General features: G+C 45.1%; 2 protein-coding genes across 6 annotated transcripts; both read left to right on the forward strand.

Annotated features, from left to right (window-relative positions):
- Positions 1–2,230: 2,230 nt before the first annotated feature.
- On the forward strand, positions 2,231–8,042 carry LOC134034871 (coagulation factor XIII A chain-like). 4 transcript variants are annotated; one of them, XM_062479544.1, is made up of 16 exons: positions 2,231–2,354; positions 2,593–2,780; positions 3,244–3,426; positions 3,943–4,191; positions 4,414–4,532; positions 4,627–4,734; positions 4,949–5,123; positions 5,245–5,383; positions 5,543–5,646; positions 5,771–5,859; positions 5,960–6,113; positions 6,203–6,381; positions 6,567–6,660; positions 6,778–6,935; positions 7,077–7,213; positions 7,319–8,042. In XM_062479544.1, exons 1-16 carry the CDS (start codon positions 2,245–2,247, stop codon positions 7,458–7,460), a joined length of 2,328 nt encoding a protein of 775 aa, XP_062335528.1. In that variant the 5' UTR covers positions 2,231–2,244; the 3' UTR covers positions 7,461–8,042. The 4 variants fall into 4 exon arrangements, with proteins under 4 accessions (XP_062335528.1, XP_062335529.1, XP_062335530.1 ...); XM_062479545.1 differs by having other exon boundaries at positions 6,206–6,381; XM_062479546.1 differs by having other exon boundaries at positions 2,247–2,354; positions 2,541–2,780.
- Positions 8,043–10,572: 2,530 nt separating this feature from the next.
- On the forward strand, positions 10,573–16,382 carry LOC134034874 (coagulation factor XIII A chain-like). Of its 2 annotated transcripts, none has more exons than XM_062479551.1 (16): positions 10,573–10,634; positions 10,824–11,066; positions 11,524–11,706; positions 12,228–12,476; positions 12,699–12,817; positions 12,916–13,023; positions 13,238–13,412; positions 13,536–13,674; positions 13,839–13,942; positions 14,108–14,196; positions 14,297–14,450; positions 14,540–14,718; positions 14,904–14,997; positions 15,115–15,272; positions 15,418–15,554; positions 15,686–16,382. In XM_062479551.1, exons 2-16 carry the CDS (start codon positions 10,907–10,909, stop codon positions 15,825–15,827), a joined length of 2,190 nt encoding a protein of 729 aa, XP_062335535.1. In that variant the 5' UTR covers positions 10,573–10,634; positions 10,824–10,906; the 3' UTR covers positions 15,828–16,382. The 2 variants fall into 2 exon arrangements, with proteins under 2 accessions (XP_062335535.1, XP_062335536.1); XM_062479552.1 differs by having other exon boundaries at positions 14,543–14,718.
- Positions 16,383–17,811: the final 1,429 nt, after the last annotated feature.

Raw genomic sequence — 17,811 nt, forward strand, 5'->3', positions numbered from 1 at the left:
ACCTCTGTGCAACATACACACAGTGTTACACATGCATCGTATGAATGTGAATTAATGTTGGTGAATGAATGTTGGTGGTGGTTGGAGGGGCCGTAGGCGCTGACTGGTAGCCACGCCTCTGTCAGTCTGCCCCAGGGCAGCTATGACTACAGTTGTAGCTTACCACCACCGATTTGAATGTGTCTGAATGAATACTGGACTCTGTAAAGCGACCCTTGAGTACTTTGAGTATTAGAAAGCGCTATATAAGATCAATAAATTAATTACATTTGTTTGAATACAATGCCCCTCAGGCCAAGATGCATACCTGCAAGTCCCCATTTCTGCCACTAGAGGGCTCCTGCTCACCCTCCAAGCACCATGTGGAACAGAGGAGGAAGGCCTAAGTTTGGGATCTCCCACAATGCACCCTCAACCCTCCTTCTTCCAGGGAATAAATCTTTCGTCCACCCCATAAGATCTGATCTAGCTATGAATGGATAGGTGTGAGATGCGTAGAGACAAACAGGCTGCCACCTGTCCTGTCATGTAGGATCAGATTTCCTTCAAGGATGGATTATACTTTGTCCCTGAGGATGACCTGCCAGAAGGACGCCAGTCACATGGTCCTTATTTATTGTAGGGACCCCTCATCTCAGAAGAAACAGAGCAAGAGAAATGCTGACAGCCCATTACATTTTACATTACATTTAGTCATTTAGCAGACGCTCTTATCCAGAGCGACTTACATTAAGTACAGGGACATTCCCCCGAGGCAAGTAGGGTGAAGTGCCTTGCCCAAGGACACAACGTCAGTTTGCTGCTACGGTGATACAGGTGGGCCACCAAACAATGAAAACAGTATGAACAATTTATAAATATCAGGATAATAAGTCAGGTCAACAACGTCCGGTAGCGGGCTTTAAGTTAGTTCTCAAACAAAAAATGCTGTCTTCCCAAAATGACAGTCAACGATGTACATAGGATTCTATGTTACTGCCCTTCAAGCAAAAGCGAAAAGGGGTTCAAGTTGTATGTTTTGAGCTACATCGACAATTAAAAAGGTAAAGTTGATCTAACTCACACAGTAAAAGTAGCTAGCTAGACTAGCTCTAGCTATCTAGGATTTGAGGCGTGAGGATTTGACGTTAGCTAGGCTAACTAGCTAGCTAACAATTTTTTTCAACATTATAATTTACCTAATTATTTGTCAGCTTGCTTGCTGGTCGGTAATGTTAACTCACGTAAATAATTGGTCTGTCATATTTGTTCCCAATGGATAATGTAATGTTGTCTCTAACAAAAATCTGGAAACGGGAGAGATCTCTGTGAGGGCGACCTGTTATCGGTCAATGAAAAAAACGAGAAGCCAAGCAATAGCTAAGGGTGAACAACCCTTCCTGGTTATTACAAGTCAAGTTTATAACTTCACCGGAAGTTCTAGACCTGGCCTGGCCGTGGTAGTTAGCTACGCAGGTTACCTCTCAATGCTAACAGCAGTGGCGAAAATGTGCTAGCAACTTTGGGGGGGACAATTATATGACATTTTCTCAAGAGCAATTCATGAGGGGGACACCAAAATTACTGCTGTAACACTGCACATTAAAGAAGCGGCACTGTGTCCATAATCAGCAAAGCGCTGTCATTGCGTATTATTAATATTATTGAAATTACATTTATGTTTACAGTGATTTATTGGGGGGGACAAATACAAACTGTACAGTATGTAAAAGCTAAGGATTAAAATGATAACAACTGTAATAAACATCAAAGAAATGTAACAGTTCTCTAACAAAGAAGATGATAACAAATACTCTCTATTTAGCAGACAGCTTTATTTAACATACATTTGTGGATAAGCTGATTTTAATTCTTTGGCAGACAAACACAGAACCTTGAGGAACACCCAGTTCCAGAGCTAAATGACTTCATACCAAAGTATTTAAATCTTCCACCATTAAATTAGATCAATAGTGTGGAAATAAAATCATAGATTTGTGAAGAATTAGACCTACTGTGGAAAATCATCTGCGAGTCACTTGGATTGTACGTTGTGACAAAATGGACATCTGGTCAAATTGTGAGATTCAAAGACTGTAATGATTTGATGTAATAATTAATAAACCTTTTAAAATGACTGTGCTTCTCATTCAAGGTCAGGGCCACTTCAAGTAAATCCCAGTCAGCACTTTCTACCTCACTTCCTCTTCAATGGAGGACATGGTCAGTGTGTGTGTGTGTGTGTGTGTGTGTGTGTGTGTGTGAATGAGGAACTATCTGGGGTTTATAAATCCTTGGTTGGACGTCTGTGGATCACCATTGGAGTGCCTCAGGGATTCCAGCAGCTTCATCTCTTCCTCAGAACAACCCAACAGGTGAGTGGCAATCCTCAGTCCTCTTCTGAGCTTGTAAACAACACACTCTGAACCAACTTTGGGCAGAATTAATCTGGTATTTTTTCTCGAAAAGTAATCAAAAACTTTCAGTTAATATCTCATCAAGATCTTATCGACCGCACAATTCTCTGTCACTAACTTTCTCTCCTCTCTTTCCACCCTCAGTCTCTTCCACTCTTCCTCCATTCACCACCTCGCCCCACCCCTGTCTACATAGCGGTGTCAGGACCTGTTACTGCCACTTCACCATGAGTATTGTCAATACTGTGCTGGTGCCCGCCGTGACCCATGCTGGGCGTTACAGCACACCACGTCCCCGCTGTAATGCTGAGTTCCACCACATGCAGGAGTTTGTACCCTTTGGTGGCAAGGAAGGAGAAGAGGATCCTACACTAGTTTCAGATGGTAGGGAAAAAAGAAATGTGTTTGTGCATGTGTGACAGCATGTTCCATCACCCCTCAGAACTGCTGACCTCATAACACCTCTTCATCTTCCATCCCTATGGCCTTCCATCCCTCTATTTTTCCAATCTTGCATCCATCCCTTCTTCCCTTCTATGCTGTATCTCTCATTCTTCTATGCTTAATGCCACCATCCATATTTTGCTCCACTGTGTCTAAGAGAGATTCCTCAGTTCAACACTTCGCTGCAGCTCAACCCCATTGGCTTTCTGGGTGGCAAGAAAGAGTTCTTCTCACTGCGGTCCTCTGGGAAGTGAGAGCTGAGGGGCAGCAGTGTGTTTGTGCTGAGGGCAGGGCTTTGGGATCTGCAGCTACTGTCATGGAACTGCCCGTCTGACAAACTGGAGCACACACACAGGTTTCTGAGAGAGTTAAGTTTAAATTAATGTGTGTTTGCGTGTGTTAGACATTTCCAGCCTCAACGTGGTCACAGTGGACATGTTGCAGCAGAGCAACAAGGTGGAGCATCAAACCGCCATGTACGACTCCCCCGAGCTCATCATACGCAGGGGACAGGAGTTCTTCGTATCCGTGACGTTCAATCGACCCCTGAGCCCCACCGATAAGTTCCAGCTGGAGTTCATGATTGGTGAGCTGCTCCAGGTGTAGTTGTTCAGCATTAAAAGGACATTATGTGGGTGTTTCTGCTGTTCTGCTGGTTAGTCAGAGGACATGTAGATAATGAGAATCATTAACTCGTGTATTTGATTTGTCTCATGGGTGACACATGTAAGATTTGTCTGTTGGTTTTCTGCACTGGAAAAGAGAAATCAAACTTACTCCAAGTAGATTTGTCCAGTACTTGTAGTTAGGCTACAATTTGCATAAGTTGTTTGAGTAGAAATATATGTGTTTACATCATACAGAATGCTGAATGGTTGTTAGATAAAGATGTCAGACAGATACCAGCCAAGCGCTGAATTCACAGGTGCTGATGTGTGTTGTCTTATCTCCAAAGGGAGACTGCTAATGACTCCAGCTTGTCTGTAAAGATGTAATTGTCAAGAGCTCCTCCTCTTCCCCCCCTTTCATCCTTCTTCTGCCCCCCTCCTCCATCTCCTCTCCACCCAACTCCCCTCCTCTTCTCTCACCTTCCCATTCCCAGGTGCCAACCCCACAGTCAGTAAAGAATCCATGATTGTGGTGCCATTTGACGGGAGCCCCGGGGGGTCATGGACAGGTCGGAGGGTGAATGAGCAAGGTGCCATGGTGACACTGGGCATCACTCCAAATCCAAAAGCGCTGGTCGGAAAGTTCCAGAGCTGCGTGGCCATCTTGATCCCCAGTGGAATCATCCGGACCAAACGGGACCCCAGCACTGACCTCTACCTGCTGTTCAACGCCTGGTGCCCTGGTCAGTACAGCTGAAGTTGTGGTGGTGGGTTAAGAAGTGGGTGTCCACTGTTCATCTTACAGTGGACATAAATGCAAATCACGTAGACTAAACTCTCACAGCAAATGTTCTGAAATGACCTTGTGGTGATTAAGATGTTGGAACTATATAGTTGTAGACTGTGTCCATGAATGAAGAGTACTGATTTTAATCCTGGACTGTGTGTGTGTGTGCTCTCCTTAGATGATGAAGTGTTTTTGAACAACGATACAGACAGGAAGGAGTATGTACTGAATGATCATGGAGTCATATACCAGGGAGACGCTGATGCGATGTCGAACAGAATGTGGCTCTACGGTCAGGTATATACACACATACACACACACACACGTATGCAATTTCCCCAGACACATACACACCCACAAGCATGACACAAGCTCCCTGTGTGTGTTCCAGTTTGAGCATGGAGTGCTGGATGCCTGCATCTACATCCTGGATGCATGTAATATGCCTATTGACAACAGAGGCAGCAGCATCTACATCACCAGGCAGGCCTCGGCCATGGTGAGTCAGCACTGGAACATCATACATGGAACATTTTCTTTTAACTTATTTCACATATTACCTTTGTATTACTGCTACTTTGTTTATCTTGACATGACTTAACGTTGCTTTACCAGATGTAGTTCTGTAAATGCTCTGGTACTAGGTATTTGTTGTACGACACACTTTATCAAATGTGACAAAAGTTTTTCTTTTTACAAAACATTACATGCAGATTAACTCAGAGGATGATGATGGGGTAATAGTGGGACGATGGGACGAAGACTACTCTCTGGGCACGTCTCCTACTCTGTGGACAGGCAGCACACAGATTCTGCTGAAGTACGCCAGCACACGCACACCTGTCCGCTATGGGCAGTGCTGGGTCTTTGCAGGAGTGTTCAACAGCTGTGAGTGGACAACTTACACTCAAATGAACTCAGAAACACACACACACACACACATCACAAGTATACACATAGACAGAGAAACCCTCAAATCTCTCCTTATCCAATCCCCCCCCCCCCCCAGTCCTGCGTTGTCTGGGAATCCCATCCAGGGTCATTACAAACTATGGCTCCGCCCACGACAATGACGGCAACATGAAAATTGACCTCATCTTCCTCCCCGATGGACAACCTGACCATTTCAACACAAGGGACTCCATCTGGTAGGTCCATCACTCTGTCAATCAGCCATGCATCAACCAAAGATAATAGGACACAGGAAGCAAAAGTATTTTGAAAGTGCTGGCTCTCCATTTTTTCTTTGTTCTATTCTGCTCTGCTCATCTCTTCTCCATACTGGATTCTATTCTGTTCTACTCTAGGAACTTCCATTGCTGGAATGAGGCGTACATGAGCAGGAGTGATCTGCCTGCAGGTCTAGGAGGCTGGCAGGTAGTGGACGCCACTCCACAGGAGACAAGCAGTGGTAGGACACAGAGACACAAAGACACATACAGGTGCACCAACATTCAAACAAACACACACACACACTACTGAGGTGTATAAGTGGATGAAACTATTGTGTTGGTGTGTTTTGGTGTAACTCGCAGGATATTTTCGTTGTGGGCCAGCATCAGTCAAGGCCGTCAAGGAGGGTCAGGTCTCTTATCCCTTCGACATGAAGTTTGTCTTCGCTGAGGTGAGGAACAGTCCCTAAACGTGGAGACATTACAAATAGGACAAACAAGAGAACCTTTGATGTTTCTCCCTCTCTGCTCTCCTTTCTCCCTCCCCAACAGGTTGCCAGTTATGTGGTGTTCCAAAAGCGTGACAAATCTGGAGTTTTGACCCCCTTCCACACAGACAAAACCAGTGTGGGAAAGTTGATCCTCACCAAGTCTGTGGGCAGTGATGCACCAGCTGACATCACAAATACATACAAGAACCCTGTTGGTACGTGGCATGACTGATGTTCATACACTGATGTGACACCCAGATGTTCATACACACACACACCCTCTCTGACTTGTCCCTCTCCTCAGTAGGCATCAGTAATGATGAACCCACCAGTGTTCTGGGAGAGGACTTGGAGAGCGACAACCCTGAGCTTCCAGGAACCACAGTGACAGCGTCCATTCTGGTCAACCAAGTCCAGCTGGAGCAGGACTTCACCTTGGTTATTGAGTTTACCAACCTGGGGGGGGTCGAGCTCAAGATACAGGTGGGATGTACTGCACAAATGTGAATAAATGTACGTGTATAGTATGTATTTGTATGTAAACGTGTGTGTGCATTGTGTATATTTGTGTGTTTCAAACACACATTGTCTCCATTCTTTTGTTTGCTTTTTCATTCATCAATACATCCCTGCTTTCATCCAACAAACCATCCATCCACCCATCCCAGGCCAACCTGTCTGGCAGCGTGGCCTTTTATACTGGAGTGCCGTCAGAAAAGTTTAAAGACGAAAACGTAGACGTCACCGTCAGTCCATACACGAGTGAGTGTGAGGCCCTCTGAGTGTGTGTGTCAGAGAGAGATTGAGATGATATACATGGACAAAAACCTTCATCTCCTCCTCTCCCTCCTCTCCCCTCGTCCTGCTGTTCTCCTCCAGCTGAGCGTGTCTTGGTGAATGTGTTGGCGGTGGAGTACATGCCCAACATCAACTCTCAGTCCATCCTCTCCTTCACTTTGGTGGGACGCACCACCGACAACCAGGACTTCGCTACTGCGAAGGTCCTCACTCTGCAGGTCCCTACTCTCAGCATTGAGGTCAGTACACACACACACTCTCTCATTTTCTGTTTCTCTCTGGCTCCCTCTCTCTTTTCTCTAACCCCCACCCCACTCCCACCCCTTTGCTCCCTTTCTTTCACACAAACATTGTGACAAAGGTGTATTGTGGGTTCCCAGGTGAGCGAACCCCCCCATCTGGGTCAGGTGACGTATGTCACGGTCAGCTTCACCAATCCCTTCACCTTCTCTCTGGACGACGTCTCCATCAGCTGTGAGGGATCTGGCCTCCTGGACTTCAAAATCAAGCAGTACAGGTGACCCCCCCCCCCCCCCCTCACACACACAGTCGCCAGACATAAAACACACATCTTCGTAGACATTGTTTCAGCACTGTGAACGCTGTGTGTGTGTGTGCGCAGTGTGATCGCTCCCAACGACACTATCACCTGGGTCGAGTCGTGCTATCCAAAGCAGACAGGGAAAAGTCGCCTCTGCGCCTTTCTGGACTGCAACAAGCTCAGCCGTGTCAGCGGGATCCTGGACGTTCTCATCTTACCCTGATTGGCTTGGCAGGAGAAGACCCGCCTACTTGCCCCTTTACCCCCTTTACCCACCAATCAACAGAGAGCAAGGAATGCAATGCCCAAGTAGCGCATGTTATTTTTGTTGTAGATTCTATTTCCTTGGAATGAAAATCCGCAAAATAACTCATTTCAAGTCACATGTTCCTCATTCAAATTTAAATTAACCTGTGGAGGTTATATTGAAAACTACTTTCAGGTTTAGAAAAATAATCTGTCTTTGAAAACAATGCAAACCAAATATTTTAGCTTCATAAAATCTTGATCATTTCTTGATCATTTCACAACCTATCTGATCAAATGCTTGTCCTATTATTCTCTTTTAGAATTTGAAACTAATGTGTTTAGACAGTGAACATTATACTCTTCTATTTCCAAATATGAATCTGTGTTTGAAAACATTTGAAGAGAAATGGCAAGATCTGTCAAAACCAGTAGAAACCTTGATCTCTTACATAATCATTTTCTTTATCTTCTGTTTTGTTTCTATTATTAATATTTGTTTTAGTAAAAGCTTTGCTCAGCCAATTATGATCAATAAAGCATTCATAAAATCATGACACTGCTGTGTTACTCTGTTGCTTTTTTGTTGAAAACTGTCAGTGGCCAAAGAGGAGCAGCAGTAGAGGGCAATGAACACTATGGGGAAGATGAATGAAAGCGTGTGTGTGTGTGGTGGAGGGGGGGTTCAGAGGAATACAGGCCAGTGAGCATGAGGGAGATGTTGGCTTCCGAACAACAGGTACTTATTTCAGCTTCAGTCATTTTGTTAATCTGTTGGTGAAACAGTCAGTGTTTGTTCTGAAATACATCTGATAAACGGGGTGGGTCTAGGAGCAAATCCTGCTGTGCAGAATTAAACCATATTGGAGTGATCCATGGCTTCATCACTTTGTGCAATCACCTTCTGCTAAAGGTGATTGATGAAACTTATATGTTCACTTTTTTGCCCTTCTGCCTGTACCTGTACTCAACCCATCAATAAAATACATGTTGCTGATTTCTCAATGACAGCTTTGCTCCAAATGTAACACTGACCTCTGTGCAACATACACACAGTGTTGTGTGTGTGAATGTGTGTGTGTGTAAATCAGTTATACAATGCCCCTCAGCCAAGGTGCACACCTGCAAGTCCCCATTTCTGCCACTAGAGGGCTCCTGCTCACCCTCCAAGCACCATGTGGAACAGAGAGGAGGAAGGCCTAAGTTTGGGATCTCCCACAATGCACCCTCAACCCTCCTTCTTCCAGGGAAGATATCTTTCGTCCATCCCATAAGATGTGATCTAGCTATGAATGGATAGGTGTGAGATGCGTATAGACAAACAGGCTTCCATCTGTCCTGTCATGTAGGATCAGATTTCCTTCAAGGATGGATTATACTTGAGGATGACCTGCCAGCAGGATGCCAGTCAAATGGTCCTTAATTAGTGTAGGAACCCCTCATCTCAGCAGAAACAGAGCAAGAAAAATGCTGACAGCCCACTAAACTATGGCTGGTGTATTGATGCTGCTGAGGGGGCCTTGAGATGAGGGCCAGATTTTAATGTTTCCCAGAGTCACAGAGCAGGCTTGGGATCTGTTTAGATCACAGCAAGTGAGGCTGAGATGACATGATCCTGGGTCAGTTTAAAACCCCTCTGTATATCCAGCAGCAGAAGGTCTGTCTGACCCAGGCAGGAAGTGTCAATAGTAAGCTCTCTGTTTTCTAGAATGAGGAACAGCACTATGTCACTGTGACCAGATATCCTGCTGTAGCCATGGATAAATATCAAAATAATAAGTCAGGTCAACAACTTCTGGTAGCGAGCTTTACATTAGTTCTCAAACACAAAATGCCATCTTCCCAAAATGACAATCAACGATGTAGGCAACATAGTATTCTATGTTACTGCCCTTCAAGCAAAAGGGAATAGGGGTTCAAATTGTACGTTTTGAGCTACATTACAATTACAAAGGTAAAGTTTATGTAAGTCACACAGTAAAAGTAGCTAGCTCTCGCTCGCTCGACTAGCTTCTCGCTCGCTCGACTAGCGCTCTCTCGCTCGACTAGCGCTCTCTCGCTCGACTAGCGCTCTCTCGCTCGACTAGCGCTCTCTCGCTCGACTAGCGCTCTCTCGCTCGTTATCGGTCAATGAAAAAAACGAGAAGCCGAGCAATGGTTAACAACCCTTTCTGGTTATTAAAAGTCACGTTTGTAACTTCACCGGAAGTTCTAGAACTGGCCTGGCCGTGGTAGTTAGCTACGCAGGTTACCTCTCTTTACAATATGTGCTTACTGTGGCGCTGATGGACACTTTGCCTTCTTTGATCGCTCAAATAATTTTTGCCGTGAAAGCGAACTTTTTGTCTCCTGTGATGTTGTTAAACATGTGTGATAAGCACAAATTAAATGAACGGAGATGTTGGGTGGCCGCAAAAATATTTGAGCTATGCAAGTGGGCCGCACAGTGGAAAGGTCGGGAATGCCTAGGCTACTGTAGGCTACAGTATATAAAAGCTAAGTATTAGAATAATAACAACTGTAATAAACATCAAAGAAATGTAATAGTTCTCTAACAAAGAAGAGGATAACAATTAGCCTACTCTTTATTTAGCAGACAGCTTTATTTAACACATTAGATGTGTCATACATTTGTGGATAAGCACTTGACTTTCATAGTTTGGCAGACAAACACAGAACCTTGAGGAACACTCAGTTCCAAAGCTAAATGACTTAATACCAGAGTATATAAATTCTCCACCATTAAAAAAGATCAATAGTGTGGAAATAAAATCATAGATTTGTGAAGAATTAGACCTACTGTGGAAAATCATCTGCAAGTCACTTGGATTGTACAGGTTGTGACAAAGTAGACATCTGGTCATATTGTGAGATTCAAAGACTGTAATGATTTGATGTAATAAATAATAAACCTTTTAAATTGACTGTGCTTCTCATTCAAGGTCAGGGCCACTTCAAGTAAATCCCAGTCAGCACTTTCTACCTCACTTCCTCTTCAATGGGGGACATGGTCAGTGTGTGTCTGTGTGTGTGTGTATGAATGAAGGAACTATCTTGGGTTTATAAATCCTTGGTTGGACGTCTGTGGATCACCATTGGAGTGCCTCAGGGATTCCAGCAGCTTCATCTCTTCCTCAGAACAACCCAACAGGTGAGTGGGAATCCTCAGTCGTCTTCTGAGCTTGTAAACAACACACTCTGAACCAACTTTGGGCAGAATTAATATGGTATTTTTTCTCGAAAAGTAATCAAAAACTTTCAGTTAATATTTAATCAAGATCTTATCGACCACACAATTCTCTGTCACTCACTTTCTCTCCGTCTCTCTTTCCACCCTCAGTCTCTTCCACTCTTCCTCCATTCACCACCTCGCCCCACCCCTGTCTACATAGCGGTGTCAGGACCTGTTACTGCCACTTCACCATGAGTATTTGTGCCAATACCGTGCTGGTGCCCACCATGACCCATGCTGGGCGTTACAGCACACCACGTCCCCGCTGTAATGCTGAGTTCCACCACATACAGGAGTTTGTACCCTTTGGTGGCAAGGAAGGAGAAGAGGATCCTAAACTAGTTTCAGATGGTAGGGAAAAAAGAAATGTGTTTGTGCATGTGTGACAGCATGTTCCATCACCCCTCAGAACTGCTGACCTCATAACACCTCTTCATCTTCCATCCCTATGGCCCTCCATCCCTCTATTCGTCCAATCTTTCATCCATCCCTTCTTCCCTTCAATGCTGTATCCCTCATTCTTCTATGCTTCATGCCACCATCCATATTTTGCTCCACTGTGTTTAAGAGAGATTCCTCAGTTCAGCACTTCGCTGCAGCTCAACCCCATTGGCTTTCTGGGTGGCAAGAAAGAGTTCTTCTCACTGCGGTCCTCTGGGAAGTGAGAGCTGAGGGGCAGCAGTGTGTTTGTGCTGAGGGCAAGGCTTTGGGATCTGCAGCTACTGTCATGGAACTGCCCGTCTGACAAACTGGAGCACACACACAGGTTTCTGAGAGAGTTAAGTTTAAATTAATGTGTGTGTGTTAGACATTTCCAGACTTTACGTGGTCACGGTGGACATGTTGCAGAAGAGCAACAAGGTGGAGCACCACACCGCCAGGTACGATTCCCCCAAGCTCATCATACGCAGGGGACAGGAGTTCTTCGTATCCGTGACGTTCAATCGACCCCCGAGCCCCACCGATAAGTTCCAGCTGGAGTTCATGATTGGTGAGCTGCTCCAGGTGTAGTTGTTCAGCATTAAAAGGACATTATGTGGGTGTTTCTGCTGTTCTGCTGGTTAGTAAGAGGACATGTAGATAATGAGAATCATTAACTCGTGTATTTGATTTGTCTCATGGGTGACACATGTAAGATTTGTCTGTTGGTTTTCTGCACTGGAAAAGAGAAATCAAACTTACTCCCAAGTAGATTTGTCCAGTACTGATTTGTAGTTAGGCTACAATTTGCACAAGTTGTTTGAGTAGAAATATATGTGTTTACATTGTACAAAATGCTGAATGGTTGTTAGATAAAGATGTCAGACCGATACCAGCCAAGCGCTGAATTCACTGGTGCTGATGTTTGTTGTCTTATCTCCAAACAGAGACTGCTAATGACTCCAGCTTGTCTGTAAAGATGTAATTGTCAAGAGCTCCTCTGCTTCCCCCCCTTTCATCCTTCTTCTGCCCCCCTCCTCCATCTCCTCTCCACCCAACTCCCCTCCTCTTCTCTCACCTTCCCATTCCCAGGTGCCAAACCCACAGTCAGTAAAGAATCCATGATTGTGGTGCCATTTTACGGCAGCCCCGGGGGGTCATGGACAGGTCGGAGGGTAAATAAGCAAGGTGCCATGGTGACACTGGGCATCACTCCAAATCCAAAAGCGCTGGTCGGAAAGTTCCAGAGCTGCGTGGCCATCTTGATCCCCAGTGGAATCATCCGGACCAAACGGGACCCCAGCACTGACCTCTACCTTCTGTTCAACGCCTGGTGCCCTGGTCAGTACAGCTGAAGTTGTGGTGGTGGGTTAAGAAGTGGGTGTCCACTGTTCATCTTACAGTGGACATAAATGCAAATCACGTAGACTAAACTCTCACAGCAAATGTTCTGAAATGACCTTGTGGTGATTAAGATGTTGGAACTATATAGTTGTAGACTGTGTCCATGAATGAAGAGTACTGATTTTAATCCTGGACTGTGTGTGTGTGTGCTCTCCTTAGATGATGAAGTGTTTTTGAACAACGATACAGACAGGAAGGAGTATGTACTGAATGATCATGGAGTCATATACCAGGGAGACGCTGATGCGATGTCGAACAGAATGTGGCTCTACGGTCAGGTATATACACACATACACACACACACACACACGTATGCAATTGCCCCAGACACATACACACCCACAAGCATGACACAAGCTCCCTGTGTGTGTTCCAGTTTGAGCGTGGAGTGCTGGATGCCTGCATCTACATCCTGGATGCATGTAATATGCCTATTGACAACAGAGGCAGCAGCATCTACATCACCAGGCAGGCCTCGGCCATGGTGAGTCAGCACTGGAACATCATACATGGAACATTTTCTTTTAACTTATTTCACATATTACCTTTGTATTACTGCTAATTTGTTTATCTTGACATGACTTAACGTTGCTTTACCAGATGTAGTTCTGTAAATGCTCTGGTACTAGGTATTTGTTGTACGACACACTTTATCAAATGTGACAAAAGTTTTTCTTTTTACAAAACATTACATGCAGATTAACTCAGAGGATGATGATGGGGTAGTAGTGGGACGATGGGACGAAGACTACTCTCTGGGCACGTCTCCTAATCTGTGGACAGGCAGCACACAGATTCTGCTGAAGTACGCCAGCACACGCACACCTGTTCGCTATGGGCAGTGCTGGGTCTTTGCAGGAGTGTTCAACAGCTGTGAGTGGACAACTTACACTCAAATGAACTCAGAAACACACACACACACATCACAAGTATACACATAGACAGAGAAACCCTCAAAGCTCTCCTTATCCAATCCCCCCCCCCCCCCCCCCCCAGTCCTGCGTTGTCTGGGAATCCCATCCAGGGTCATTACAAACTATGGCTCCGCCCACGACAATGACGGCAACATGAAAATTCACCTCATCTTCCTCCCCGATGGACAACCTGACCATTTCAACACAAGGGACTCCATCTGGTAGGTCCATCACTCTGTCAATCAGCCATGCATCAACCAAAGATAATAGGACACAGGAAGCAAAAGTATTTTGAAAGTGCTGGCTCTCCATTTTTTCTTTGTTCTATTCTGCTCTGCTCATCTCTTCTCCATACTGGATTCTATTCTATTCTGTTCTACTCTAGGAACTTCCATTGCTGGAATGAGGCGTACATGAGCAGGAGTGATCTGCCTGCAGGTCTAGGAGGCTGGCAGGTAGTGGACGCCACTCCACAGGAGACAAGCAGCGGTAGGACACCCCCCCCCCACACACACACACACACACACACTTACAAACACACAGAGACACAAAGACACACACAGGTGCACCAACATTCAAACAAACACACACACACTTCTGAGGTGTATAAGTGGACGAAACTATTATTTTGGTGTGTTTTTGTGTAACTCGCAGGATATTTTCGTTGTGGGCCAGCATCAGTCAAGGCCGTCAAGGAGGGTCAGGTCTCTTATCCCTTCGACATGAAGTTTGTCTTCGCTGAGGTGAGGAACAGTCCCTAAACGTGGAGACATTACAAATAGGACAAACAAGAGAACCTTTGATGTTTCTCCCTCTCTGCTCTCCTTTCTCCCTCCCCAACAGGTTGCCAGTTATGTGGTGTTCCAAAAGCGTGACAAATCTGGAGTTTTGACCCCCTTCTACACAGACAAAACCAGTGTGGGAAAGTTGATCCTCACCAAGTCTGTGGGCAGTGATGCACCAGCTGACATCACAAATACATACAAGAACCCTGTTGGTACGTGGCATGACTGATGTTCATACACTGATGTGACACCCAGATGTTCATACACACACACACCCTCTCTGACTTGTCCCTCTCCTCAGTAGGCATCAGTAATGATGAACCCACCAGTGTTCTGGGAGAGGACTTGGAGAGCGACAACCCTGAGCTTCCAGGAACCACAGTGACAGCGTCCATTCTGGTCAACCAAGTCCAGCTGGAGCAGGACTTCACCTTGGTTATTGAGTTTACCAACCTGGGGGGGGTCGAGCTCAAGATACAGGTGGGATGTACTGCACAAATGTGAATAAATGTACGTGTATAGTATGTATTTGTATGTAAACGTGTGTGTGCATTGTGTATATTTGTGTGTTTCAAACACACATTGTCTCCATTCTTTTGTTTGCTTTTTCATTCATCAATACATCCCTGCTTTCATCCAACAAACCATCCATCCACCCATCCCAGGCCAACCTGTCTGGCAGCGTGGCCTTTTATACTGGAGTGCCGTCAGAAAAGTTTAAAGACGAAAACGTAGACGTCACCGTCAGTCCATACACGAGTGAGTGTGAGGCCCTCTGAGTGTGTGTGTCAGAGAGAGATTGAGATGATATACATGGACAAAAACCTTCATCTCCTCCTCTCCCTCCTCTCCCCTCGTCCTGCTGTTCTCCTCCAGCTGAGCGTGTCTTGGTGAATGTGTTGGCGGTGGAGTACATGCCCAACATCAACTCTCAGTCCATCCTCTACTTCACTTTGGTGGGACGCACCACCGACAACCAGGACTTCGCTACTGCGAAGGTCCTCACTCTGCAGGTCCCTACTCTCAGCATTGAGGTCAGTACACACACACACACACTCTCTCATTTTCTGTTTCTCTCTGGCTCCCTCTCTCTTTTCTCTAACCCCCACCCCACTCCCACCCCTTTGCTCCCTTTCTTTCACACAAACATTGTGACAAAGGTGTATTGTGGGTTCCCAGGTGAGCGAACCCCCCCATCTGTGTCAGGTGACGTATGTCACGGTCAGCTTCACCAATCCCTTCACCTTCTCTCTGGACGACGTCTCCATCAGCTGTGAGGGATCTGGCCTCCTGGACTTCAAAATCAAGCAGTACAGGTGACCCCCCCCCCCCCCCCCCTCACACACAGTCGCCAGACATAAAACACACATCTTCATAGACATTGTTTCAGCACTGTGAACGCTGTGTGTGTGTGTGTGTGTGTGTGTGTGTTTGTGTGTGTGCGCAGTGTGATCGCTCCCAACGACACTATCACATGGGTCGAGTCGTGCTATCCAAAGCAGACAGGGAAAAGTCGCCTCTGCGCCTTTCTGGACTGCAACAAGCTCAGCCGTGTCAGCGGGATCCTGGACGTTCTCATCTTACCCTGATTGGCTTGGCAGGAGAAGACCCGCCCACTTGCCCCTTTACCCCCTTTACCCACCAATCAACAGAGAGCAAGGAATGCAATGCCCAAGTAGCGCATGCTATTTTTGTTGTAGATTCTATTTCCTTGGAATGAAAATACGCAAAATAACTAATTTCAAGTCACATGTTCCCCATTCAAATTTAAATTAACCTGTGGAGGTTATATTGAAAACTACTTTCAGGTTTTGAAAAATTATCTGTCTTTGAAAACAATGCAAACCAAATATTTTAGCTTCATAAAATCTTGATCATTTCACAACCTATCTGATCAAATGCTTGTCCTATTATCCTCTTTTTGAATTTAGACAGTAAAAATTATACTTTTCTATTTCCAAATATGAATCTGTCTTTGAAAACATTTTAAGAGAAATGGCAAAGCTCTCAAAACCAGTAGAAACCTTGGTCTCTGACATAATCATTTTGTTTATCTTCTGCTTTGTTTCTATTATTAATATGTGTTTTAGTAAAAGCTTTGCTCAGCCAATTATGATCAATAAAGCGTTCATAAAATCATGACACTGTCGTGTTACTCTGTTGCTTTTTTGTTGAAAACTGTCAGTGGCCAAAGAGGAGCAGCAGTAGAGGGCAATGAACACTATGGGGAAGATGAATGAAAGCGTGTGTGTGAGTAAGGTGGAGGAGGGGGGGGGGGGGGGGGTCAGAGGAAGACAGGCCAGTGAGCATGAGGTAGAGGCTCATGGACGATTCCTTGCAACAGGTACTTCTCTCAGCTTCAATCGTTTTGTTAATCTGGCCGTTGGATAGTGAAACAGCCACTGATAAAGTCAAAGTTTTAGATCACTAGAACCATTTGTGCTTTACCTGTTTGAATATTTAAAAAACTTGGATCACTTTATACGACTCAACAGGGCAGCAAACGCATTCATATTTCATTCTCCCACAACCGTCATCCAAACAACTTCAAAGTCACCCCTGCACGTTGGTGCTTCATTCCGTCCTTTGTTTGATACAGAATGGACGGTTAAAGCAGATCAAGTTGTGTACGCTCACTTTATTATGCAACTCACATAACACATATGTTAAGAGTATGTGTACCGGTGGAAGCTCAACCAGTGTCACACTGAATAAAGTCAGTGGTGCAACAACAACCATCCCAACATTTGGGTCCTGGGCAATATACCTGCCAAATGTGAGACCCAATAATTGAGATAATCAAGACAGAAAGACACTTACACACAGACCTGCCTTTATAATTAGATGTCTAGTTCTTATGTCCTATTTCTGTTTCTGTTGGTTGTGTTTTTTTGTTCTGGCCATTCTGCAAAGTCCATAGCCTCTGCAGAATTGACCAATACCAAGTGTGCTATCAAAGCTGAGTTAAGTGGATTTTCTCTGACAATATGTGTGCATGTGTCACATGTGTTAGGTGATAGAAAAAACAATCATGATAATACACAAGCCTTAGTCATTCAGAATTTTTCTCTTCTTGTGCTATTCTCTTGTTTTACAGTCTCACCGGGCTCCACTATTTAAATAGGTAGATATAGATTTAACACAGACCTTTGTTTGTGTTGTTGATTGCACAAGACTCTATTTGGGACATTGGGCTGAGTTTCACCCCCTGCCCTCAATCGAGCTACTGGCTGACCCTGCAGATGTCTCTGTTGCTGCTTGAGCCCTACAGCAACACTTCCTCCAGAAACACAAACTAGCAACAGCACTACTAAAACCACGTACACAGCCTCAGGATACTGTTACTATTCTTCCTCTCCTTACACCTTTTCCTTTCATCTCCTTCTCCTTCTTTTCTCCTGTCCTCACCCTTTTATCTCCTCTCTTATCCTTTACTCTGTTCTTTCAGCTCCCCACCCCTCATCCCTCCCAGGTCAGTTGGTAGAGAAACTCTTCCTGTCAGCTGACCTTTATGTTGATGGTGGCCACGCCCACCATTATGACAAGAGCCTCTGTCTACCCGACTTCCTTCGC

Source organism: Osmerus eperlanus, chromosome 15 (genome assembly GCF_963692335.1).
Source record: "Osmerus eperlanus chromosome 15, fOsmEpe2.1, whole genome shotgun sequence".
Lineage (NCBI taxonomy): Eukaryota > Metazoa > Chordata > Actinopteri > Osmeriformes > Osmeridae > Osmerus > Osmerus eperlanus.